A 24,331-nucleotide genomic window follows, 5' to 3' on the forward strand; every position below is an offset into this window, starting at 1 on the left:
GTTGCTTATAATGACTGCATGAGGCTGAGGATCCTTCTTAGGAAGCCATGGTGTTGCAGCGCCAGTGAAATGTTTTGTGGAGCAGGAGTTAGCACCTTTCATGCCCTGCTGAAAAACCTGATGTAGCCTATAGGTTTATCTGTCGTCTGAATATGTCTCAGAATATGCTCATTATGTTGCTGTCTCAGCCTAATCTCAGTGACAAGATACCTGTCTTCCATCTGGAAACATTACATTGGTACAGTGTCTTATTGTAGTTTTGTTGAGTTGCTAGTGTTCTTATTGTGTTGTTTACCTGTTTTATATGTATTGTGTGTTTTTTATTGGACCTTGTGTCTGTCAATAAAGTGATGATGATGATGATGATGATGATGATGATGATGATGATGATGATGATGATGATGATGTATTTTTGTAAACTCCATTACCCATACACCCTTCCACTTACGTATTACGTCAAAACGTCACTGACTGTCAGTACGCAAGAATTCAACATGGAGGATATCGTAGCTGTAGAGAAGAACCCGGTATGAATTAGTCAAATTGTTTGAAATAGAAACATCTATTGAAATAAATGTATTTTTTCGATTATGCTTTTTAAATACGGGCGTTCAAGTGTTGTTATAGATAGCCATTTGTTGTCGTCTTTTGGGAAATGTCAGTTTGCATTACTGGACCGTAAACGTGCCAATTCATTCTCTCTTCTGTGCAATTGCTATGTCATGCAAGTTAGCTGTCGTTAGCTACAAGCGTTAGCATGATGCTGGTAAAGCTCGAAGAAGATGTTATAAATTAGATGGGAGCTCTCAGTTGTACGGATTTATATTCTCCAGGTTGATCTTGTACGTTTGGGCGTGCGTTTATCGTTTACAAATTACTTCAAAGCAGACTGAACTATCTAACTAAGCTTTGTTTCTGCAAGATGGTATTGGTTGGCTAATATTTGCCCAATTACGTTAGCTGCTAGCTAGATACCGGTAATTGTGTCCCTTGTATTGTAAGATTAGTGATATATGCCTATGTTAACTATCTAGGGTGGGTGTTTGTCAGTGTTTTTCTGCCCTTTGTTCATGAGCTGAAAATAATCATTTTCACAAATATGATTAAGGTTAGTCTGACTGCTGCTCGCCTCATATGAGTGAAATACTGAGCAAATAAACTGTGTTGTCTGTTGTTTAACATTATGTTGCCCATGTTAAATTGTGTGTTGCATCTTTTATAACGTTACAGGACGACGTGCCTGCAATGTTGAGCTCCAGACCTCAGACAGGTCTGTCCTTCCTGGCTCCAGAACCAGAGGATCTGGAAGACCTTTACAGCAGATACAAGGTCTGATGCCATTGCCTACACATAATCTTTTATCAGTTCCTACAATGTTCTTTTATGATCCTGTTGCAAGTTATATACAAGTCAGAATTTTAAATTCTAATGCCAAGTACACATGCACAACCTTCAGTTAGGGCTGGGCAATATTTCCAAATCAAATATATTATTTTAGACCTAATTGATAGATGTGACAGTATTTTGGGGAGTAGCCTTGAAATTGACACCCCTAAATCATGCTATATATTTTATACTCTTCTCTTGCACAAGGCATTTGAATTAGTTCCAACAATGTATCTTCCTTGCTTTGACCTTCAACATGGGTTCCAATGTTTGTTCTTAAAGGGCCCATATTTTGCTAATATAATGTATTATTCTTTTATTGTTGGTCTCCACTAGAGTAGCTTATTGCATCGTCTTCTTCTGCGTTTTGCTGCAGCAGGGAATTTTAGTCTTCTGCGTTTTGCTGCGGCAGGGAATAAACCTGCTCGTCGTTTCCAGTCTTCCTCCTTCCTACACGTTATAGCCAGACGCAAAGCTAGTAAGCTACAATATCTGTCGTCTATCTATCTATCTATCTATCTATCTATCTATCTATCTATCTATCTATCTATCTATCTATCTACATAGATAGATAGATAGTCATGCATAACATAAACAGACAGGCGATCTCTGCTTTGGCTACTAAATTTGGTATTTGTAAAACAATTCAACGAGCAACGGATTGTCAAAACGAATTTGACCATCGATGAAAAATGTGACTTAGACGTAACAAGCAAGCTATCAATTGATATATCAACATCCCCCTAACGCTAGCTATCAACAGCTCCGCTAGGCCCGGGCTGCGCCGGGACATTTCCTTCGGCGGCTGGCCGAGCAGGGCATCACTTACCGCGGCCGCCGTAATGTTACGCCCCGGGGTCCCCCCGCTATGCGGACGTCATGTTTAGGCGTGGGGGTGGGAGAGGTAGGTTTAGGGTTAGGTTCTGGGGGAGGATAGGTTTAGGCGTGGGGGCTGGGAGAGGTTAGCTCCAGCCGGCCCACCGACACGCTGCACGCCGCCTCGCTCAGCTGGTTCTGCTGCTGTCCGCACACCATTCAAGCCGCAACAACAGCTAACGTAGCGTTAGCTAGTTAGCTAACTTCCCAAATACTCCTAGCAAAGGCTAGGATGACCCGCATCTATGAACTCTGGCAGCCTCTCACCATTCTCCTCTCTCTGTGTTGTGTGGGTGCAGAAGCTGCAGCAGGAGCTGGAGTTCCTGGAGGTGCAGGAGGAGTACATTAAAGATGAACAGAAGAACCTGAAGAAGGAGTTCCTCCACGCCCAGGAGGAGGTGAAGAGGATACAGAGCATCCCACTTGTCATTGGCCAGTTCCTTGAGGCTGTAGACCAGAACACAGCCATCGTTGGCTCCACTACAGGTACCGTTAAAGGGAAAATCAACCTAAAATATTCTGAGACTTGTACTCAGGGATGCAAACTAGCCGCTTTTCGGCACATCCCGCTTTTTTAATCTCAATTTAGGTCATTGGTGAATCTAGGATTACATCATCGGTTATGAGGACTAGCCAGTCAGAAGACAACAGTCTTGCCACTTGTCTTGCCAAGTGAATTTCAACTCCTATGCGATCCATAACTCCCGCGCGGTAACGAGAGAGGACAGACCAGGGGCCAAACAAGCAGCGATATGCATGGACTGAATACGGGTGGAAACGGCAAACCGTTTGACAATTGGTGCGATTAATTAACTTGTTTGCTCTGCACTGTCACACAACCAGCAGAGAAAGTTGTCTTTCCACGTGAGGTAGGCTCTGGCTGACCCATACAGCATCTAGTATTGTTTCTGATATGTTTATGTGTTTGGTATGTCTAATATCCTTGTTTAGGCCTGGATTTGGAAACTAGACTATAATAAACATTATTTACGGATGGGTTTTTATATAAAACAAATAAAATATTTCGAAATTAGCCTTAACTGCATTTTCTACCAGCTCTGAGCCCTGGATTATAACTAATCCAGTCCTTTTTACAAGTTTAAAAAGCGTCAATTTATTTGACAGCAACCATTTTTTGACAACATCAAACAGGGACACTATAGCGTCCCACAGAGCTGCATAACATGTAATGCATTATCTACAAGCATGATGTATAGGGAGTAACAGGTTAATTCATATTGTCACCAAAACACACATTGGATCATAAATTAAACCTACTGATGTGATTTTGTGATTAATCAATGGTTATGGTTCACACATACAGTATGCACAGTTTTATGCTGATAAAAACTCAGGTGCATGGCAAAAACACACTGGTAAGAAGAGAGAACAACCCAGCACACTAAATGTCCTTTTCAAAAATGTTATCTGTCATCGCTGACCAGATGACAGATTAAAATTGATAAAAGGACGTGTGCTGCTCGTTCTCTCTTCTTAGTAATGTGACGTTACAGCAATTTACCGCAATTCATTTAGGCAGTATGGATTACGGGACACGTGGAAATATCCAGTAGGTTCACGTGTGAGCACAGCCTATAAAATATAAGCGACACATTTCCATTTGTTATAAAATGATGTGATTGGAACTTACCGTGTGTAGTTTGGTACAACCACGCGCTATATTTTCGATACCCTGAATCTGCATTATTTTTTCCGACGGGTCCAGCTTCATTCAGACCATTGACATCCACAAGATCCACGTCAATAACGGCTTCAACCGAGTCTGCCCCTCGCCCACCTGCATGTACCACTTCTGTCCCTTCTCCATCATTGTTTTTGCGTGGCTTGACAGCTTTGGAGAAGAACTTCGATATACTTGGTTGTCCGTCCCCTGTGGCTGCGTTAAAAACTTTCCTCTTTTTGGGTGCCATGCTCAGTCATGCTAAACTTTTAGCTAGCCTGTTCGCATCTATGTTCTCAATGGCATCCCAAGTATCATCATACTATTATGGGATGCGATACAAACAGGTGTATTATGGGATGTTTCCCAGGCAACGACACATGTTGACACGTTTCGGAACAGCGCCACACGATGGCACGAAGCTCCTAAAAGCAAAATGCTTATTGTTTTGAATGATTTGGCATCTTCTATTACTGTTAAGACTGTCAACACCAGTATTGTTGTATTGTAATAATATGCCATAAAGGTTTATTTTTTGGGGAGAGCAGGAAAAAAAATCTATGAAAAAAAAAGTGCATTTTTCCCCTGGCTTGGCGGGGGCGACATTGAGTTATAGGGGAAACACTGCAGTCTATCTATTGCCCCTTTTACACAGGCTGTTCAACCCAGGAATGTTGCGCCCTTACTATGCGTTGCTTCCTGTGTAAAAGGCACAACTACGGAATGGAAGGTCATTTTGTTCCGCCTTTCATTCCGCCATTGGAGGTAGTAACAGCACTGAATCGACTGTGTAAAAGTTTAACCCCGGCGAGACAGGAAGCTCATGCATAAAAATGGCGGGAAGATTGAGGAGAAGTCTACCAGCTCTAGGATTGAAGTTCTACTATCAGAAATAAGTCAACCAAAGCATATAGGCCTATTCAGGGGCGGTTTTAGGATCACGCCTTTGGGTGGGCTCAGCCCCCAATGAATATACTGTATATATATGGACCGCTGACCCCCTAGGGGGGTCCGCAGGCATGGCCCACCGGGGGACGGTTTTGTACATTTCAAAGTAAAAATGTTACAATCTGGTGCACTTTGAGATCAAAATGAAGAGACTATAGATCTATTTCACTTTTTTCATGAATTACCAGCACCAAATTAAAAGATAGAGGTTTAAAGTAAAAATAAATAATAAATAAAGATTGTTTTTAACATTAGCTCAACCAGTCCATCTTACTGACCACCAGGGGTCCTTGAGGGGCTTCCAGGCGGTCCCCAGCAAAATGTAGGATTATTAAACTTCATTATGTAATGTACAAGAACTTAACACTGTTAGATAATGCAGGAGAAATACTATTTTGGTCAGAGTTGTAAGCTGTCCTACAATACAGATACAGTAAAGACCCTTCTCTCCATTTTTGGCTTGAACATCTCTCCAGATATTTCTACTTTCTGAGAATTAAGGTGTGTCGCCTCACCTTGAGGCTGGCAAATCTATCAATCACTTTTTGGTGTTTGACTCGCTCAAGCACCTCCTTCTCTATGCTTCAATTAATTCACTGTCCATAAATGTGCTGTAAATCTACCATAAAGCACAATTCTATCAGAACTAGGGATCTCGCCCGCTACGTGGCCTTGCCCGCCCTGCAGCTCGCCCAGCTGGCCCTGCAGCTCGCTTACGCAGCTCGGCCGCTGCGCGGCCTCACCCTGGCTGCTCCTTGATGGCATACTTCAGGGATGCTGGATCACATGTCCTGGATAGATAGATAGATAGATTTTTATTTCTGTGTCATGCACCATATTCAAGGTGCCCAGCCCGTCTGGGCTTACAAGACACAAATCATTCAAGTTCAACAATACAAACAAATCAACAAACAAGCTACAAAACGCTCAAACATAAACAAGACAGAATTATATATTCAGATGAACAGCTTCTCCATTCTGAGTTTCCAAGCCCTCCCAATAAACCTGGCCAAACTGAAGACTTCATCTCTGAACAACCATTCCAACTTCGCATCATCTCCTGTCCAAAATAGTTCCGGTTTCTTATTTTGCATTAACTGAAATAGAGACAATCTTGGTTCCTCATATAGCATACAATGAAACACAAAATGAAATTCATCTTCCACAACACCTAATTCACATACAGTACAAAGTCTCTCCTCCTCAGCAATAGAATTGAACCTGCCAACCTCAATAGCCAAAGGGAGGGTACCCGTTCTCAACTGGGCACATAAAGATCTTCTGGATCTATCCAGGGGTAAAGTAACATAGGGTTCTGGAGTGAACATATTTTTAATTTGAGCTGGCAACATTCAGCTGTCCATGGCTGAAGACGGGGGTCTGAAGGCAGACTCCCACTTCTTTTTTGTGACATCACTGATCACTGATGATGTCACAGTGGGATTTATGACATCACTGATGATGTCACACATCACTGGGATTTATGACATCACTGATGATGTCACAGTGGGATTTATTGAAGAGGAAGACTCCCGCACGCACACTGACTTCACTTAGAGAAGACTTTTATTCAGTACAATGCAACGTTTCGGTCATGCGACCTTCATCTGGCATATGGTATGACAAAGACTGGAACCTGTTTAAATAGGAACCAGGAAAAGAACAGTCAGCCAATGGGGACAAGGCAATTATGTGGTAGACCCATGGCGCAAATCAGTGCAAATCACTACACCGCAGGTGTCGCACAATTACAATAAATTGACAAAAATACACAACACAATTCCTAGTGAAATAAATAAAGGGAACATACAAAAGTATACAGCACAGGTACAAAGAAGAGGATTATATAACAGCTGTAGATGGCTCTGAAATACAGAAAAGAATCACAACCTATGACCTCTCTGGGGCTAGTATGGGCTCGATCTGTGCCCCGAATTATGCCAATTTGTGTTTTTTATTTAGAAGAACTGAATATTTAATCATAGTATAAATATATGTTTTCTTTTAGAATAACTTCATATTTAATCATAGTATGAATATATATACACCTAGATTGCTTAAATACCATAGATTTATTGATGACATATTTTGTGTGTTCCAAGGTACCCATGAGGACTTGAATAATTTTGTGATTTTATTAAATGGTTTTAAGAATAATTTACAATTTACTTGTGATTTTAGCACTGTAAAAGTTCATTTTTTGGACATGTGGGTGATGGCTAAAGATGGATGTCTTTCCACAACTTTATATCGGAAGGAGACGCATAGAAATACCTTGTTATTAGCAACGAGTGCACACCCCACCCCTCTCAAAAGAGGCCCACCAAAGAGCCAATTTTATAGACTCAGAAGGCTCTGTCACTCTACAGAGGATTATATAGGGAAAGCTGGCGACATGAGATCAACATGTTTGGCACGGGGCTACCCCATTGACTGTGTTGAACTGGCTTATAAGACAGCACTGAACCATTCTAGATCTGACCTTCTGAAACCTAGTCAGAAAAAAGAAAAGCCCTTTTCTGTTACCTGCTCCACAGTCTATTCTCCCCATTCCCATTTTATTAAATCCATTTTTTGAAGCATTGGCACATTTTACAATGTGACACGGAACTGACCGACACATTTTAAACATCCTCCTTTATTTGTAAACAAACGGGCAAAAAGTTTAAGAGATCACCTGGTTCATGCCACCTTCTCTCAGAGGATCCCACAACAGAGTCAAACGCTCCTTGCTCCTCTGGAAAATGGTAATTACCGTTGCGGGAGTTGCGCTCACTGCCACAATACTTTTAATCTATTGATACCTGATGCAGCATTTGTGTGTGTATCCCTTTAAGATCATGAACCGCGGTTCGCGGTCTTAAAGGGATACACACACAAATGAGGGATATACACGCAAATGCTGCATCAGGTATCAATGGGTTAAGACATCCTCCTTCCACCATCCTCATACCGGGAAACGATATATGATAAAGAGCCTCATCACTTGCGCCTCTACTCATGTGGTTTACATGATCCGTTGTCCTCGTGATCTTGCTTATGTTGGCAAGACCACACGCAAATTAAAACAATGCATAAGTGAACATAAAAGTTCCCTATAGGAATATTATAACTTAGTGATAGGCTACTACACTACAGAAGACGAAAATACCATATGTTCACTAACTCAATATTGAGTGCCACTATCACAGTATTATAGGACTATAGCTTGTTTTCAGGTGACGTCATGTCAAGGGGCGAGTCCATAGACTGTATAGTGGGTGAGACGTGCAGAACATACTGGAGGGCAACCAGCAGCAGGCTACATTTGCTACAGGAAGCGATAGGAAAGCACTAGCAAAATGCTTATGTTTTGCACTGTTTATGGCTGTTCCAACCGGTCGAATCGAGAAGAAAACAAGAGCTACTGAAAAACCGCGGCAGAGATGGATAAAAACCATGCCATGTAGTACGAGGTCTGGAGGACGAGGTAATTTGCAATGTCTACCGCCTCCACACCGGACAAGTTGCTGGAAAAATCTGTGAATGGGAAACTCACTTACGGGGCAAAATATGTCATGTGACTGAAAATGAGAGATGAGATCTGGAGCAAACAGTCAATTTTAGCAAATTTAATAGGTGCAACAAATAATGACTGACGTTTCGACACTAAACGTGTCTTCCTCAGAGTCAAACAGAGACATGGGAAGGATGATCGGTATAAATACTTCCCCTGCAGGTAAATCAGGACTTCTCATAGGCAGGGCATGGTTACTGCATCATCACTTCCCAGCCAATGAAAAGTTACCACATACATACATACATACATCCAGTGCAGGACCACATACATACATACATCCAGTGCAGGATGCAGTTGACTCTGAGGAAACACGTTTAGTGTCGAAACGTCAGTCATTATTTGTTGCACCTATTAAATTTGCTAAAATTGACTGTTTGCTCCAGATCTCATCTCTCATTTTGAATCAATTGTCCCTGGTCTGAGAGGCACCAGTCTGCAACGTTCGGCGGCTGAGGCGCGGATTTCCCTTCATGTCATGTGACTGTTCAGCTCTATAGAGCACCACATGTACTGCACATTGGTTTATATTGTAAAGTGGATGCAGTATATTTTGCAATTTGAGGGCTTTGAATGAGACAGATGTATCACCTACCCAAATATTTTTTTTATACAAATACTGTATTTCATATTTGGGTTGAGCTTTCTTTGAAGTGTTTTGTGGTCTGTCACAATGTCTGGTGACCGGTAGATCCAGAGCTTGAGCTCAAGTTTTGTTTTCAGCTTTATCCTCTCCATCAAGGTTGCTTACTACCGTGAAGATTGCCCCAAAATAAATAATAAATTGACATCTTCAATTGAAAAATTAAGAATTAATGCAATAGCACATGGTGCATACTAGCTGATGTTAGTGCCTTGTCGAGTTAAGCTGTTCAGCGTATGATGAGAGAACCTGGAAGCACAATCAAATCTTTAATTATTCACCAGCTTAGACATAATGGAACACTTGTATTAAATCTGTAATGACTTCCTCTCACGTGTGACTCCTCCTTTTTTCTTCCACCGTCCCTTTCCATCTCTCAGGGTCCAACTACTATGTGCGCATCCTGAGCACCATCGACAGAGAGCTGCTCAAGCCCAATGCCTCGGTGGCCTTGCACAAGCACAGCAACGCCCTGGTGGACGTGCTCCCTCCAGAGGCCGACAGCAGCATCATGATGCTGACGTCAGGTAAGACACTCCGTACCGCTCCCACGCAGAGGGATGTGAGGCTGCACAGTACCGAGACATTTTAAAGAAAGAGCTGAAGACAAACCTTATTGATTGAACAAAGAAAACAATTCTGAAGCTATTAAAGAATGTAGGTGATTTCTCATATAGGTTATTCCTTTTTGGAATAGGAGGACGAATCAGCGTGACGTCACAGTCCCCCAGAAATGCGGAACCCCGCAGCAGTTAACTAGTATATGAGTTGTGCCAAACAAACGTTGATATCTCAAAAACTATACATCACATTGCTTATATTTTGACATTCTGAGTGAGAGCAAAAGTAGCTCAAGAGTTTGATGTCTAATATATGCATGTCGTGGTAAAGTTGTGTGAACTGACGCAGTTTTTAAAATGTAAACAGCAAAGCCGTCTAGAGTGAGCAGGTCCGGCTCCATAGGGTCCCATTGCCGTTTTCCCCCACTGATGCTGTTTGTTTACTAAAATGCTTATCGGCTGATCCCTCACCTCATATAGCAGTGCTTGTAGAATTACATTTAAACCATTCGGTTTTAGGTGAAAATCTTCTTTGAAAACTGCCTGATTAATGCACTTTGTCTAGATCACACATTCAAACCAACATTTGCTAATTGTAGGTAAAAGTGCAGTAAGATGATGTATTGGCCTACACCCTGAATTCAGGGTTGTTCCCTTTGTCAGGGATCAAACGATAGCCAAATGTAATAAATTACACTAATGTAGTAGGAAACAAAATAATGACGACCCAACAAACTTAGTGGTAGATAGTGATACAAATGTAAAGTACCAATTTTACGGATATGACATTAAAGGGGCGGAGAGCATAGAAGCCATCTCAACCACTGATGGTAAAAGTGATGTATTATGCTGTTGTTTGGGATTCTGTGTAAATGATTATCACCAAAATAACACAATATATAGTACAATGAAATCGGGTCTTTAATTATATACTTGGTGTTGCATTTTATTGTTTCCTCTAATTCCTTTCCAGTTATATCCAGTAGCCTGTACTACGAAGCTAGTTTAATGCCTTATCCGAGTAAGTTTGAGTTTAAACCTGGTTTAGCCGTACTACAAAGCAAGTTAACTTTCAATCACCATGGCAACTGACGCTGCAAAGCTAACCTGGTCGCGACCAGGTTAGCTTCAGAGGATAAGATCAAAATCCATGACAGACCCATATAATCGGCTCTCTGGAGTCACTCACCGTTCATATAAGATCGCCATATGAAAAATAGATTGCAGTCAACTGAGAATATAACAAGAAAAACATTTGTGGCTCTGTAGGCTACATAATTAAATTAAGCCTACTTACCACTTTATGTCTTAACAGCTCAACGATGCGTGGAGAAATATGATCACTATTAATCACGCAGCGCATATCATACACGGAGCCTCAAATGGAGTAAGGGTGATATTCTCCTACATGCCAGAAAAGCCTATAGCCTACATATAATATAGATATGGGATAAATATGGGATAGCCCCAATAGGCTACTAAATATGCAGGCAATTCTTGCATGTTTCAGCTGGAACTGTGTCCTGTAGGCTGTATGCCAATATATGAGCAAAAATAGGCTAGTTTTTATCAATGAAAACTATGCCCGCATCGTCTCAATTCAGTTCAGCAGTTTTCTCTTTTATATTAGGCATCAGCATTATCATTATTTTATATATTAATTATTCGATCAGTGCAACTACACACATAATGAGTGATAGAGATCATTATTCATTGAGCATGCGTTTCTAAATCTATGGTCTAAATAGGTTTACAGATTGTGGAAATTTATAGGCTGAGATTACACATTTAGGGGACAGAAATCGCTGATCAAAGTAAATCAAATGACTGATGTGAATACAAGCGGCAGCTTTAGCAGTCCTTCAGCAGATTATATCCAACGCGGATTTTAATTCTGACATAGGTTACATTAAATATCCGCTAAAACTCTGATCACGCACTGCGCTTTCATTGAATGAGGAAATGGGTGTAGAAATGGGTGTGGGCGTGGATCAACTCAGCTGTTCATAATGTGATTGGCTAGCGCACCTCTTTCGCGTGGACGCGCGCCTGTGCACGAGCGAAAAACGTGCGCGTGCACAGGCAGATCCCAGATAAAGCCAGCTTCAGTTATCGAGTAGAAAACCAGCGTCGTAGTATCGGTTAACTAGATAGCTTTGATCCTGTTCAGTCAAACCAGATCAAAGGGACTTATCGCGGATCTGTTAAGATAGCTTCGTAGTACAGGCTACAGTTCATGTTGAATGGCCGTGTCTTTATGGCCAACTAGACTGTCTTTTGTAAACACCAAAATGTGCTACTTAACGGCTCTCTGTTGCTTGTTTGTACGGTAACACTCCTCTCCTGTGATTCCTCTCCCAGACCAAAAGCCAGATGTGATGTATGCTGACATTGGTGGTATGGACATTCAGAAGCAGGAGGTCAGGGAAGCAGTGGAGCTGCCTCTCACACACTTTGAGCTCTATAAACAGGTGAGTTCAAGCTCTCCTAGCAGCACAACTGCAATGTCCTGCTGATTCATCAATAATTAGATATCCGTTTGAAATGTTCATAGGAGGTTTTCTTTATTTCCACAATCATCTCTCCGTGCACGGAGGTCTCCTCTTGTCTACATTTGACAATGCAAGAGCCCCGCATTATTGTTTACATCACATCATATACTGAAACTATCGCCCGCCCTCTTCTGGATCCGTTCATTCAACCTCCCTCCAACTCAGTACTTCTCCATGACGTCCATAGTTAATCTGATGTTCACTAGAATACATAACAAATCCAGTCTATAGTCACAACAAGACACAGGTTCCCACAGGAACCTCTATTCCCATAGACACTTCCCAAAACAAGACATATGTTCTCACAGAAACTATTCTGTACAGCAATCTCCTGCAATGACTGAAGAACACAGTTCACTAAACACAGCATGGAATTGCCATAGCTAATAACTAATCAATCAATAAGCATTTGATCAATAATTTTCCATGACAGTTGCTGCAGGCAAAAACCTGGGAAAGTCATGCAATTTTGAAGGCTAAAAGGAATGGAAGATGTCGTAGTCTTTAATTCAACAAGCTCATTACTTAGCTTAGCTGCCGGCAGATGTAAGTACAATTGTACAAGTCCAAAATAAAGTTATATCCAGTCCAAAACAAAGACCTGGAACATTCCATTCAGATATTCAACATGAACACAGAAATATCTGCTAAGCAAAAATGTGGCAGAACCCAGTGTTTGATATTTGATAGTTTGTCCTGGAGACGGAGACGGAACTGAGTTGTCCATTACTTCTCTTCATCTCTGACTCTTTCCTTTCTCAGATTGGCATCGACCCACCCAGGGGTGTCCTGATGTACGGACCTCCGGGGTGTGGCAAGACCATGTTGGCCAAGGCCGTGGCACACCACACTACAGGTAGGCCCTGCGCAACCACCAGAGGCATTATAGAGCTGAACAGTCACGTAACATCACTTGCCCTGGAAGTGAGTTCCCCATTCATTTTCTCCATAGACATTTCAAAAAATCTTTATATAATGAGTTTTAAGGCTGGAACCACCCAACCCGTGACCCTGAATCGTGAGTGAGTGACCAATAAAACATTTCACTTGGGAGCAAAAACAAAAATAAAGACTTACTGTAAAGCCTCCTGTTAAATAAAGACATGATTCAGAATCAGTAGGTCACGGGTTGGCTTGGTTCCAGCCTTAAAACTAGTTATATAAGGATTTTTCAAAATGTCTATGGAGAAAATGAACGGGAAACTCACTTCCGGGGCAAGATATGTCACGTGACTGTTCAGCTCTATATGCACTTGACACTGTGACTGCACTGTATATACAGTACAGTATATTTAAGCAATATAGCATGAGAGCAAGTGTGTTGTGGAGAATATATCCCGCTGATAAGCTGTTATCCCACGAGGCCTGTGGCCTCGTGGGTTAAGAGTGAGGGCGCGCGAGAGAGGGGTTAAGACATTAGCCCGCGTCTATTCTTGTACAAAACATCATTTTCTGCGAAGTATTAGTAAAGTTATAAGCGAAGATCGATTCACAAGGATCTGACAGCTGTCTCCGCCATTTGTTTTTTTTTTAAACCAAAGGCTTTTAGTAAGAGAGTTGCCATGGCAACCAATAACCGAGTCCAATAACCCATGGCCATGGGTCATTATCCTTTATAAAGCCAAACAGCTCATTACATCTCATTTTTGCTCCTCATTTTTTGAACACTGATTTAAGACATTTAAATAATAATAATAATAATTTTCATATTGCCATACTTGGTAACCGTTTTATAAAAGCAATAGATCACTTCAGACCGTGATGTATGCTTATTATACCACACCTAAGGGTGTTTTCGCCCGACGCCGAAGCACGACCCTTAGGTGTGGCATAATAAGCATATACCACGGCCTGTCGTGATCTATTGCTTAATGATACTGTTTTAATTGGTATATTGTGTGCTGCTGTCTTCCTTTGTGAGACCACAGGCCATTTTCTGCATGCATCGTTTCATGACTTAATTCAATGCTTATAGCCCAAGTGATCCCTACAGTAGATATTTTTCGGAATGATTATTGACTAGGGATATGTATACTAGTAGATATACAGTACATAACATTAACTTATCCATCTCTCATCTCCCTGTGTCTCCCAGCGGCGTTCATCCGTGTAGTCGGCTCTGAGTTTGTCCAGAAGTACCTGGGTGAAGGCCCTCGTATGGTACGTGACGTCTTCAGGCTGGCCAAGGAAAACGCCCCGGCCATCATCTTCATTGATGAGATCGACGCCATCGCCACTAAGCGTTTTGACGCACAAACTGGAGGTATGAGGCGTGAACCATCGCTTCAGTTGTAGCTCGCTCATAGGCTTATACAAACTAAGCAAATTAGTATTTATTTGGTGAAGATTATACGGTCCCATACCATCTATTTCTTAACAGGCAATGCAACGCAGACTTTTTTCCCTAGATTGACATTATGGCTATCATCTTCAATGGGAATCTCATTAATGACATGTTTGCTTTCATGTTGGCTCTCACAGCAAACAAGCACATCATCATCATCATCATCACTTTATTGTCAGACACAAGGTCCAATAAAACAACACAATACATGTAAAACAAGGTAAACAACACAATAAGAACACAGTTAAAGTACTTTCTGTAAAGCCTCCTTCTGTTAATTGAATACTAGCTGATGGGTTTCGCTTGTAAATCTGAGCGAGCTTTATGTCTCAGTTTTGGTCAGCATCAGTAGAGTGAGGATAGCAAGCGGCTTTAGTCTTTCCTCATTCTTTCCTTCTTTTTAGGAGAAATCTGCCATCACCACTGTGTTTAACAACCGCAAATTTGCAGTAGCTGCGATCACATATGCGAATTTCCGAAATCCAGGGACAGCCCACCCTACTCTGCCTCTGCCACCCTGCATTTTGAAATTGGTTTATTTTTTGGTTGTTTTTTTGTCAAACAAACGCAAAGATATTGCCATAGAGGATGCCATAGCATAGAATATCCAAGAAACTAATTTAAAGCTGTGTAACAACAAGTAGCATGAGAAGTTATGGGCTAAACAGGTAATGGTCATGGTCTGCCTGGGAGAATAATTGAAGGAATTAGACTACAGAAGGACTGTAGACTATAAAAACAAAGGAAGAAACAATGCTGCATTTCACAAGTCATTTATCTGATTTGCTAGTCGTTAGGATTTGAGCATTTTGGGTAACGGCCATTGATTTGATTGATTTCCAGATATTTTTGTGCTGTCCTGATTACATCCCTGTTTCCGCCATAGTGTCGTAGCAAAATTCGACAGACTAACCACCTCCTCTTCTCCTGCAGCTGACAGGGAGGTGCAGAGAATCCTGCTTGAGCTGCTCAACCAAATGGACGGCTTCGACCAGAACGTCAACGTCAAGGTGAGCCAAGTCAACTTGTCTGGCAGCTGTCTGTTGTTCCCATGTGGCCTCTCCATCGTCTTATGCGCTGACTCGTGATCCCAGGAATGTGTCCCCTCAGCCAGTGGTGTAGTGGTCCCTGGAGAAGTGGGTAGACTATAATTCACGCCCCCCCCCCCCCCCCCCCCCCAGCCGCTTTTTGATACATACTACACTACAGTACAGACCACTACTATATATATATATATATATATATATGTGTGTATATATATATGTGTGTATATATATATATATATATATATATATATATATATATCACAGGAGGCTTTTCTAGTGAGGCAAGGGAGGAGCCCACTCCCTTCTTTTTTGAGAAGAAAAGGGAGAGTTTATATATTTTTAATAAATAAACCAAAATATATTTTCTCTCCGCTTTGAACTAATTCCATTATTGAAAATGCTTTAATGGTGACACCTGCAGGCCAGGGAAGGAAAGGGTAGTCTCTGGAGGACGGAGGACTGCCCCGCCCCCTGCTCCTCAGGGGCACGGTCCATGGGCAGGGTCTTATGCCGTGTGTCATGTGTGTGTATGTGCTTCAGTATTTTTCATGCTAACCTATGATTGGCTAAACAGATAAGATTGCGCAACAGTGGAGGCATGCAGGCCTTGTAGGAATGCCTCCTTGCAATGATTGACATCAGCCCTGACCAATGAGAACCAGACTCAGGCAGGCGGGCAGGGCTCAGGCCTGCCGCTGTATCCAGTCATCAGAGCTACAGTAGCGTTGGCTCTCTGGTCACTGGTCAAAATGTGACCAGCTAGCTAGCTGGCCAAAGCCATGACAAGAGTCATGCAAATGGGATTAAATGTGTCAGACTATGGTTTGTATGTGGAAGATACAGCTACTTTCACCTGCAGCAGACAAGTGATCTGGCTGCCTACTAGTTAGCTACTGTGCTAAAAAAAGAAAGATGCCGTCTATCTGCGTCTACCCTCCACTACACCACTGCCCTCAGCCATCCATTCTCCATGGCTTACGTCCGTCCGTTCAGCTTAGGAAGCACTCCAGCGCTTTATGTGGATAATCTTCCGATCTTCAAATGGACCTTTTTCCCACAACCTATTTATAGGTGCAGCACTTCTCTGACTCAGACAATAAAAGGCTCCGGTCATTAAGGTGGTTCACTGTCTGCTTATTTCTAGGAACTAACATTTTCTATATTTCTTGGGCGTTCTGGTGACTTAGTGGTCCATGGCGTGTACTGACTAACTGACGTCCTGGGTTCAAATCCCACCTGGGATGTTGCATGTCATCCTCCTCTCTTTCCCCCAGTCCCCCCCCCCCCCCCCCCCCCCTTCTGTCTCACGGTCAGCTAAAAATGAAAGGTAAAAATAAGGCCCCAAAAAAGAAAGAACACAAAAAAAAGAAACAAACTGTGCAGCTGAGAAGTGAATTCCTGCTTCCTTATATACAGTAGGTGGCTCTTTGGATAAAGGGTAATATAGCTGGGGTGGTATTTCTCTTGTTAACTCCTTAACTGTAGATTTTAAGGGAAATGTGAGGCGCATAAGCAACTATGCGGTCAAACACAGTCTGTACTAAATTATAGCACACATAAGTCTTGTCAGGTGGTGATTTCATGCTAAAATAATCCTCAATGGAGTTCTGTGTCTTAAACCAATTAAGAATGTTTTACAACCTGTGCCCTAGATACCACATTACCATGTCTTTGCGTTTACTACCATGATCATGTGAACTACCCCCCCCCCCCCCCCTCCCCTTCCTTTCAGGTGATCATGGCCACCAACAGGGCGGACACGCTGGACCCGGCCCTGCTGCGTCCCGGCCGTCTGGACAGGAAGATTGAGTTCCCTCTGCCTGACCGCAGGCAGAAACGCCTCATCTTCTCCACCATCACCAGTAAAATGAATCTCTCTGAGGAGGTCGACTTGGAGGACTGTATCCTTTGGCCAGACAAAGGCATGTGTGCGTGTGTGTGTTATTTGTGTAGTCTATATACTGTATATATATTGAGAAGTCCTCTGTATGATGATTGGAAGAAATATGAATGTTAGGGATGTGTTACCTCCGTGCAAAACGTTTTCTTCATCGAGTCTGGATAAATCACACCCGTTTTCAAAGGATTATTAAACAAACCTGGAGTTAGATTATGTGGAGTTTGTGGAGCAACTTTATCTGCTGAATGGATGGCTGGATAGCATTAGCTTAGCTGCCTGCAAGCATAACGTTACAGGTAAAGTGAACACCGTCATTGTTCGTCGTTCTGTATTCAGAGTTGGCAAAGTGAAGTCCACATAATATTCTGTGACTGTCAGAAAATTTGTCATTCAGCACCGTGACGTTTGAGCGAGTCGGAGATTTCTCTGTGTCATCACAGGGCAGTGGCTCACTTTCAGACTCTACATGTGTGATTCTGCAACGCGACCCCCCTCATAAGCAAGTTTTCTTCCAAATACCAATCTTTTAAACCTGCCGCAAGCGTAGTGACAGGACAAGAGTGTAAACACACAACATCAAACATCTGGTGCCGCCTTCATCATCGTTAGGGATGGTAAGAAAACAAAAAACAAAATACCAATAGCAGCACAGAACGTCCAGAACGTTATCAATACTCTGGTACCAACCAATCAGGAACCGGTAACAAAATAATACCGGTGCTCGATACCCATCCCTACCTGTATGCGGTCTACTTTGTCGACCAGACCCTTGACTGTTTCCATGTGAGTGTCCATATTATTCTGTAGCTTGTCAACAGAGAGCTTCACCCCATCGATAGTGGCATGAACAGCCCGTGTGACTGCCGACTCGAGGCTAGCCTGTTGTTTTGCTAGTGCTAGCTCAATGACCGCGTTGAGATTGCTAGCATTAGCTTCCACGTCGTCCTCCGAGAACTCAGAGAAGAAGGCTTTGGCGAGTTAAGTTGATTCTTGGTGTCTCCCATGACTGTTGCTACATTTCTGCTTTGCGAAATAAGAATGCTGTGTGGATCACCTGATTAATTTGCAAAAATGAGGGGCAGCTTGTGGGAGCTTCAGAGTTCTCCGACCATTGCGTCTGTAGATCATGCCCACTCCCCCATTTAATTTTTTTTTTTAAGACAACACCTAACTCACCAAGGGCTGGCAACAAGCCAACCCGTGACCTACTGAATCGTGCGAGACCATAAAACATTTTAGTTGGAGCAAAAATAAGACGGGGAAAAAAATAAAAAAATTGATTTCCCCCTATTCTATTGTGGAGAAAATGGAGGGAATATCAGAAAAAAATACTATTGTAATGTACATATGTGCACAATGGAAAGCACATGCTGAAAAAAGCCAGTATTTTCAGTAAGCACATTGTCACGCTCCACACAACACAGCTTAAAATAGCTTGGAGTGGAAGTTGGTTGCTGTGGTGACAGAATAAATGTTGGACTGTGTGTAAGAATTAACCTTTTTCAGTGCAATGTTTTCCATAGGAAAGCAAGCCGGATCGTCGTCTAATCTCTTCCTGTTCAGAACAAAGAGGCAGGGGCAGAAACCCAGCAATACTATTCTGCTGTTTTTTGTATTAAATATTTACATTTACATTTGTTCAGCTCAGTTGTTCCGCTGTAGACAAACGAGCCGTGATGTTTGGCTTTGATTCACTCGGTTGAGCGCGTTATCTCATTTCACCAAGCAGCTTTGAAACATGCATAACATAGGTAGGCTAATGACTTTTCTTTTCTTTTCCTTTTCTTTTCCTTTTTAAAAGATTTTTCTCCCCAATTGTACTGCTGTCTCGGCCGTTGCTCCACCCCCTCTGCCAATCTGGGGAGAGCTGAAAACTAGCACATGCTTCCTTCGATACATGTGCAGTCACCAGCTGCTTCTTTTCACCTGACAGTGAGGAGTTTAACCGGCAGGACGTAGCGCGTGGAAGAATCAATCTATTCCCCCCAGTTCCCCTCCCCCCCGAACAGGCGCCCCGACCAACCAGAGGAGGCACTAGTGCAGCGACCAGGACACATACCCCACCAGCTTCCCACCCACAGCCAATTGTGTCTGTGAACCTCTTTTTTCTTTCTTTTTTCAACTTTTCCCCCCTTTTTTCCCCCTCAAGTTTTTTAGTTAGTCCACATCTGTGTGAGCACTTAATACAATTCAATGTACAGTTACAATACATTACTTTGCCCAACTTTCCACATTAGGTTTCCATAGAGATAGTCCGCATGTCTGGGAATGCCCACAAAATGTTAAACGGCTGGTGCGCGAGTGGGGTAAAACCGCCGATATATCTCATGGGCTGACTCACCAAAAGACGGTGCTGCGGCTCTAAACTACATGTTTGGGGGTTCTAGAGCAGAACACAAGACGTCTGCTCAGAAGTGCGTTTACTGCGGTGGTTAAATCCCCGATCGTGTCTGCCTGGGCTGGGCTATCAGCTAAATTCACAACGTCTCTGCAATCCTCAATTCTTGATGGATTTCTTATGTTTAAATGGCCCTGTACTCTATGGATTGAGGCAGTAAATGCGGCTATTTCAACCACGCTTCTATCACTTGTAGATCAAAGGCCAGAACTGAAATGCAAGTGTCGGGTTTTACTGCCTATGCCCGCTGGTTTACCATAAAGAAAAGTGCAGGTCAACACTGTTAAAAATGCTTTTTATGGTCAAATATAGGCTATTTATTAGCCTACTTCCCCCCCAATGACAAAGTCAGTGCATTTTCTAATTTTGTTACATAATGTATCACTTATTACATTTTCAACCAGAAAAAAGTGCAACCCCAGCATTATGTAATAATGTGCGCAATATGTAATAAATGTATTACAAAATGCGTCAAATGAAATAAAATATAAAAAATAAAATAAAATCTCCCCGTACCCCCTAGGGGGTTCCTCCGTACATAACCCCCCACTAAAAACATGCAGAAGATCGTCATCCGACCAGTGACGACAACATCTGAAGTTGGTCCAATGATGGTCCAATGAAGGTCCCCGGGCGCTGGAAAGAAATAGCGACCACTGCTCCTGGCCTGCCCCCTGGAGGAAAGGACAAGCCTGGATGGGTCAAATGCAGAGGACATATTTCACCGGCCACCGTCAGCATGAGTGTGTGTAGTGGCCGCATGCATGTGTTGTAGTGTGTTCGTGTGACAATAGACCCTTCTCACGGGAGCCATTTTGTGTCGAGAAGCCAGGGTAAACACAGGTGCAAGCAAAACACTAATGAGGGTTTCCAAATTCCAATCATGGAAGTTGGAAACCCTCATTAGTGTTTTGCTTGCACCTGTGTTTACCCTGGCTTCTCGACACAAAATGGCCCCCGTGAGAAGGGTCTATAAAGACGGGCTGCCGTCTGAAAATCATTTTTTTTAATCGTTTTAAATGTTATTACATATTGCGTTCAGGCGATTATTACATATTGCGCATATTATTACATAATGCGTCGTTATTACATATTGAAAGTGAGATTTTATTACATTTTGCGATTTTATTACATAATGTGCAGTTATTACATAATGCGTTGTTACAGGGTCCCATTGCAGTTTCCACCCAGAAACGTGGCTTGTTTACCAAAATGCTGCTCAGCTGATCCCTCGTATACCGTGATAAGTTGCAATATTATAGCATACAATACTTCAGACTAGAGTATATAACAATAAACGACTCTAAAACAGCAACAACAAAAATGACGATGACGACGACAATAACAACAGTAACAATGTCTGTAGGAACATCTGACCAAGCCGGAAGTACCGCTGCCGGGCATTGACCCCGGGTCTCTGCAGTGGTAGACGAGTGCTTTTACCTCTGCACAACCCAGACACCCCTAATGTGTTTTTTGTCTCCAGACAAGAGGCCCATACCATGATTGTAGGATAAGCAAATCCAGTATATGTCCCTTGATCTGGTTTGGCTTAACCAGATCATTGCAATCTAGCTAACCCGTACCATGACTCTGGTTTTCAACTCGGTAAGTGGATCCAGGATTTTCTAATCCAGTTGAGAGCGGTTGGTTTTTAACAACTAGCCAATCACAATGCAATATGGACAGCTCCAACTTTTACAGCGCCAGACACGCCTATTTCCTCATTCATTCAAAGCGCAAATCAAAGTGAAGTATCAAAATCCACGTTGGATATTATTAGTCTCTTCCCGAATGACTGTCTAAAGTTACTGCTTTTATTCACATCAGTCATTTATTTGAAGAGCGGTTTCTGCCTCCACGTATGATCCTACAGAAGCTCAATTCACCCTCTCAATAAACTCAATAAAACCCGCATGTCTTTTTTGCGAGTGGAAGTAATGTGTAGGTCTAAATTTTTCAAAATCCGTAGGCGTATTTAGACCATTTAGGCTCAATGAATAATAATAATCTCATGATGTGTTTGGTCGCACTGATGGAATAATTCCTATAATCTAAGGCTCTAATTGATAAGGCTATCAATTAAAAAAATTATGATAATAAAATGAAAAAAGGCTGCTGAGCTGAATCGACACAGTGCGGGCATAGATTTCATTGATAAAAAATAGCCTATTTTGTGGTCACATGTATTGGCAGCAGAGTCGCATATCTCCATATTTTCATCCATATACATACAATTTACCAAAGTGGTAAATAGGGCTTAATTTAATTATGTAGTCTGCAACAAGTGGCTTCAGTCCTGGATTAATTCAACAGGAGCCATATGTTGTTTTTTTTGTTTGTTTTTTTCCATTTGAATGCAATCTATTTTTCATGCGGGGATCCTATATGAATGGCGACTCACTGTTTCCAGAGAGCTGATTGGTAAGAAGGTGGGTCTTTCATGGGTTTTGGTCTTATCCTCTGAACTACGATATATCTCATACTGCCGTAGAGCAGTGGTTCCCAACCTTAGGGTCGCAATCAGTCAAATAGGGTCGCCTGATTTTTTTTTATACACCAGACACAATTTAATACTACCGAAGATGATTTGGGTCACTTGACATTTCTTTTTTTAAGTTCTTTGTTCTCTTGCGTGACACCTATTGCAATGAGTGCAGGCCAGGCCAGGTGCAGCCAGGTGACATTACTAATGTCACATAATGCCACTACATACTGCAAAGGCTTCCATCAACGGACCATAGCCTCAATCAACATTGTGAGTGACTCTTAACATTTTTTTTAGATGAAAATCTTTGAGATTATAACTTTAAATCAGGATTTTGAGAATAAACTCAGAATTCTGAGATTAAAGTCAGAATTCTGCGGGGGAAAAGAAGCATACTATGTGACATCACTGATGATGTCACTGATGACATTATCGATGGTGTACCAGAATTTGAATGTCGTGGGTCCCTAGATTTTTGCGACGTCAAAGTAGGGTCATGAGCCAAAAAAGGTTGGGAACCCCTGCCGTATCGCATAAGTTGCTATGGTGATCTATCTCGGTAAGAACTTAACTAGCATCGTAGCACGGCAAACCTAGGGTTAAACCTGAAGTTACCTCGCTAGCCCACTAATCTTGCTTCGTGGTATAGGCCTCTGCAACCTAGCCTTGTTTGTTTTGTTTGTTTTTTCTTCCTGTAGTGTCACAAACTAAGATACAGAGGCACACGGGCCATCTGGGTAGTGTTGGCTACAGTCTTTGCATTTCAGCAATACAAAGTTATTCTTAAGCATTTATTCCGATGGCTCAGTCGACATCAGAATGACAATAGTGAAATGAGACGCTAGTCAAAATACACAATAGGTGTTTTACAGTCGGCTCACTGACGATCTATAATAGAGATTTGGATGGGAATCAGCGCTCCACTAGTGAGTATTTCTAGGTACACTGCGTGGTTTCACGTTCCCCTGTATATCTGTACAGGTTTTAGCTATTTTGGTGTTGTACAGTTGTCCTTAACTGATGTGCAGATGTGGCCAGACCAGACAAGATCTCTGGAGCTGATATTAACTCCATCTGCCAGGAGGTGAGCTATGTGGATATCTGTTTTTCTTTTCACTGTAGCAGCGGAAAAGAGACTGGATTGAAAATGTCATGATTCTGTCATTTGTTTAGAGAATAATAGTGAATTTTCTCCCCATTTCTGATCCTTTCTTCTGCTGTCACAGGCTGGCATGTTGGCAGTGCGTGAAAACAGGTATATCGTTCTGGCCAAAGACTTTGAAAAGGCATACAAGACCGTCATCAAGAAGGATGAACAGGAGCACGAGTTCTACAAGTAGACAGAAATTTCATCCACACACCCCCCACCCACACCCCAGAGAAAAAGAAATGTTCAGACCCATAAGTTTGTTTTTGGTCTATGTATGTGTCTGTATCTACATTGTATCTTTTGTGACTTCCCAGACACTGGCTTGTATTGACCTCGGACTAAATTTACATGAGGGCTAATGCCAAATTGAGCCCTGTGATTGCAGCCATGACAAGATACACTACTGTGTGATACAATGTTTTACAGGATCTCTGGAGGTTCCTGAGGATATTTCACCCTGACTGTAGCTACAGTAACAATGGAACATTTGTATCCGTGTACTCGATGAAACATTAACAAATGTCCATTAAATATGTTTTCCATATAAACTAAATGACCCCCCTGTTTTTACGCATTAAAATATATTGCTTTTGATTCATCATAATTATTATTTGCCAGGCCGGAGGCATTATGGATCCGGGTTGTCCGTCCGTCCGATGTTAACGCGATATCTGAGGAACGCCTTGACGGAATTTCAAATTTGCCTCAAACATCGACTTAGACTCAAAGATGATCTGATTAGATTTTGGTGGTCAAAGGTCAACGTCACTGTGACCTCTCGAACGCCATTTTCAAGCTTGTTA

The 24,331-nt window shown here is 42.1% G+C and overlaps 1 protein-coding gene across 1 annotated transcript; it reads left to right on the plus strand.

The window, feature by feature from the left end:
- The first annotated feature begins 486 nt into the window (after positions 1-486).
- psmc4 (proteasome 26S subunit, ATPase 4) lies at positions 487-24,086 on the plus strand. Its single transcript, XM_083648827.1, has 11 exons — positions 487-527; positions 1,231-1,329; positions 2,562-2,748; positions 9,471-9,617; positions 12,012-12,121; positions 12,965-13,058; positions 14,298-14,465; positions 15,480-15,556; positions 17,325-17,493; positions 23,407-23,462; positions 23,605-24,086. The coding sequence occupies exons 1-11, from the start codon at positions 495-497 to the stop codon at positions 23,716-23,718; spliced, it is 1,254 nt and encodes a 417-aa protein (XP_083504953.1). The 5' UTR covers positions 487-494; the 3' UTR covers positions 23,719-24,086.
- The last annotated feature ends 245 nt before the right edge of the window (positions 24,087-24,331 follow it).

Source organism: Poromitra crassiceps (genome assembly GCF_964638095.1).
Source record: "Poromitra crassiceps genome assembly, chromosome: 1".
Classification (NCBI taxonomy): Eukaryota; Metazoa; Chordata; class Actinopteri; order Beryciformes; family Melamphaidae; genus Poromitra; species Poromitra crassiceps.

Bases quoted from the DNA above. Each gene is read 5' to 3' on its own strand.
- psmc4 (XM_083648827.1), top strand. From the start codon at position 495: ATGGAGGATATCGTAGCTGTAGAGAAGAACCCG. The intron at 528-1,230 runs GTATGAATTAGT...ATAACGTTACAG, and splicing joins TAGCTGTAGAGAAGAACCCG to GACGACGTGCCTGCAATGTT. The intron at 2,749-9,470 runs GTACCGTTAAAG...TCCATCTCTCAG, and splicing joins CATCGTTGGCTCCACTACAG to GGTCCAACTACTATGTGCGC.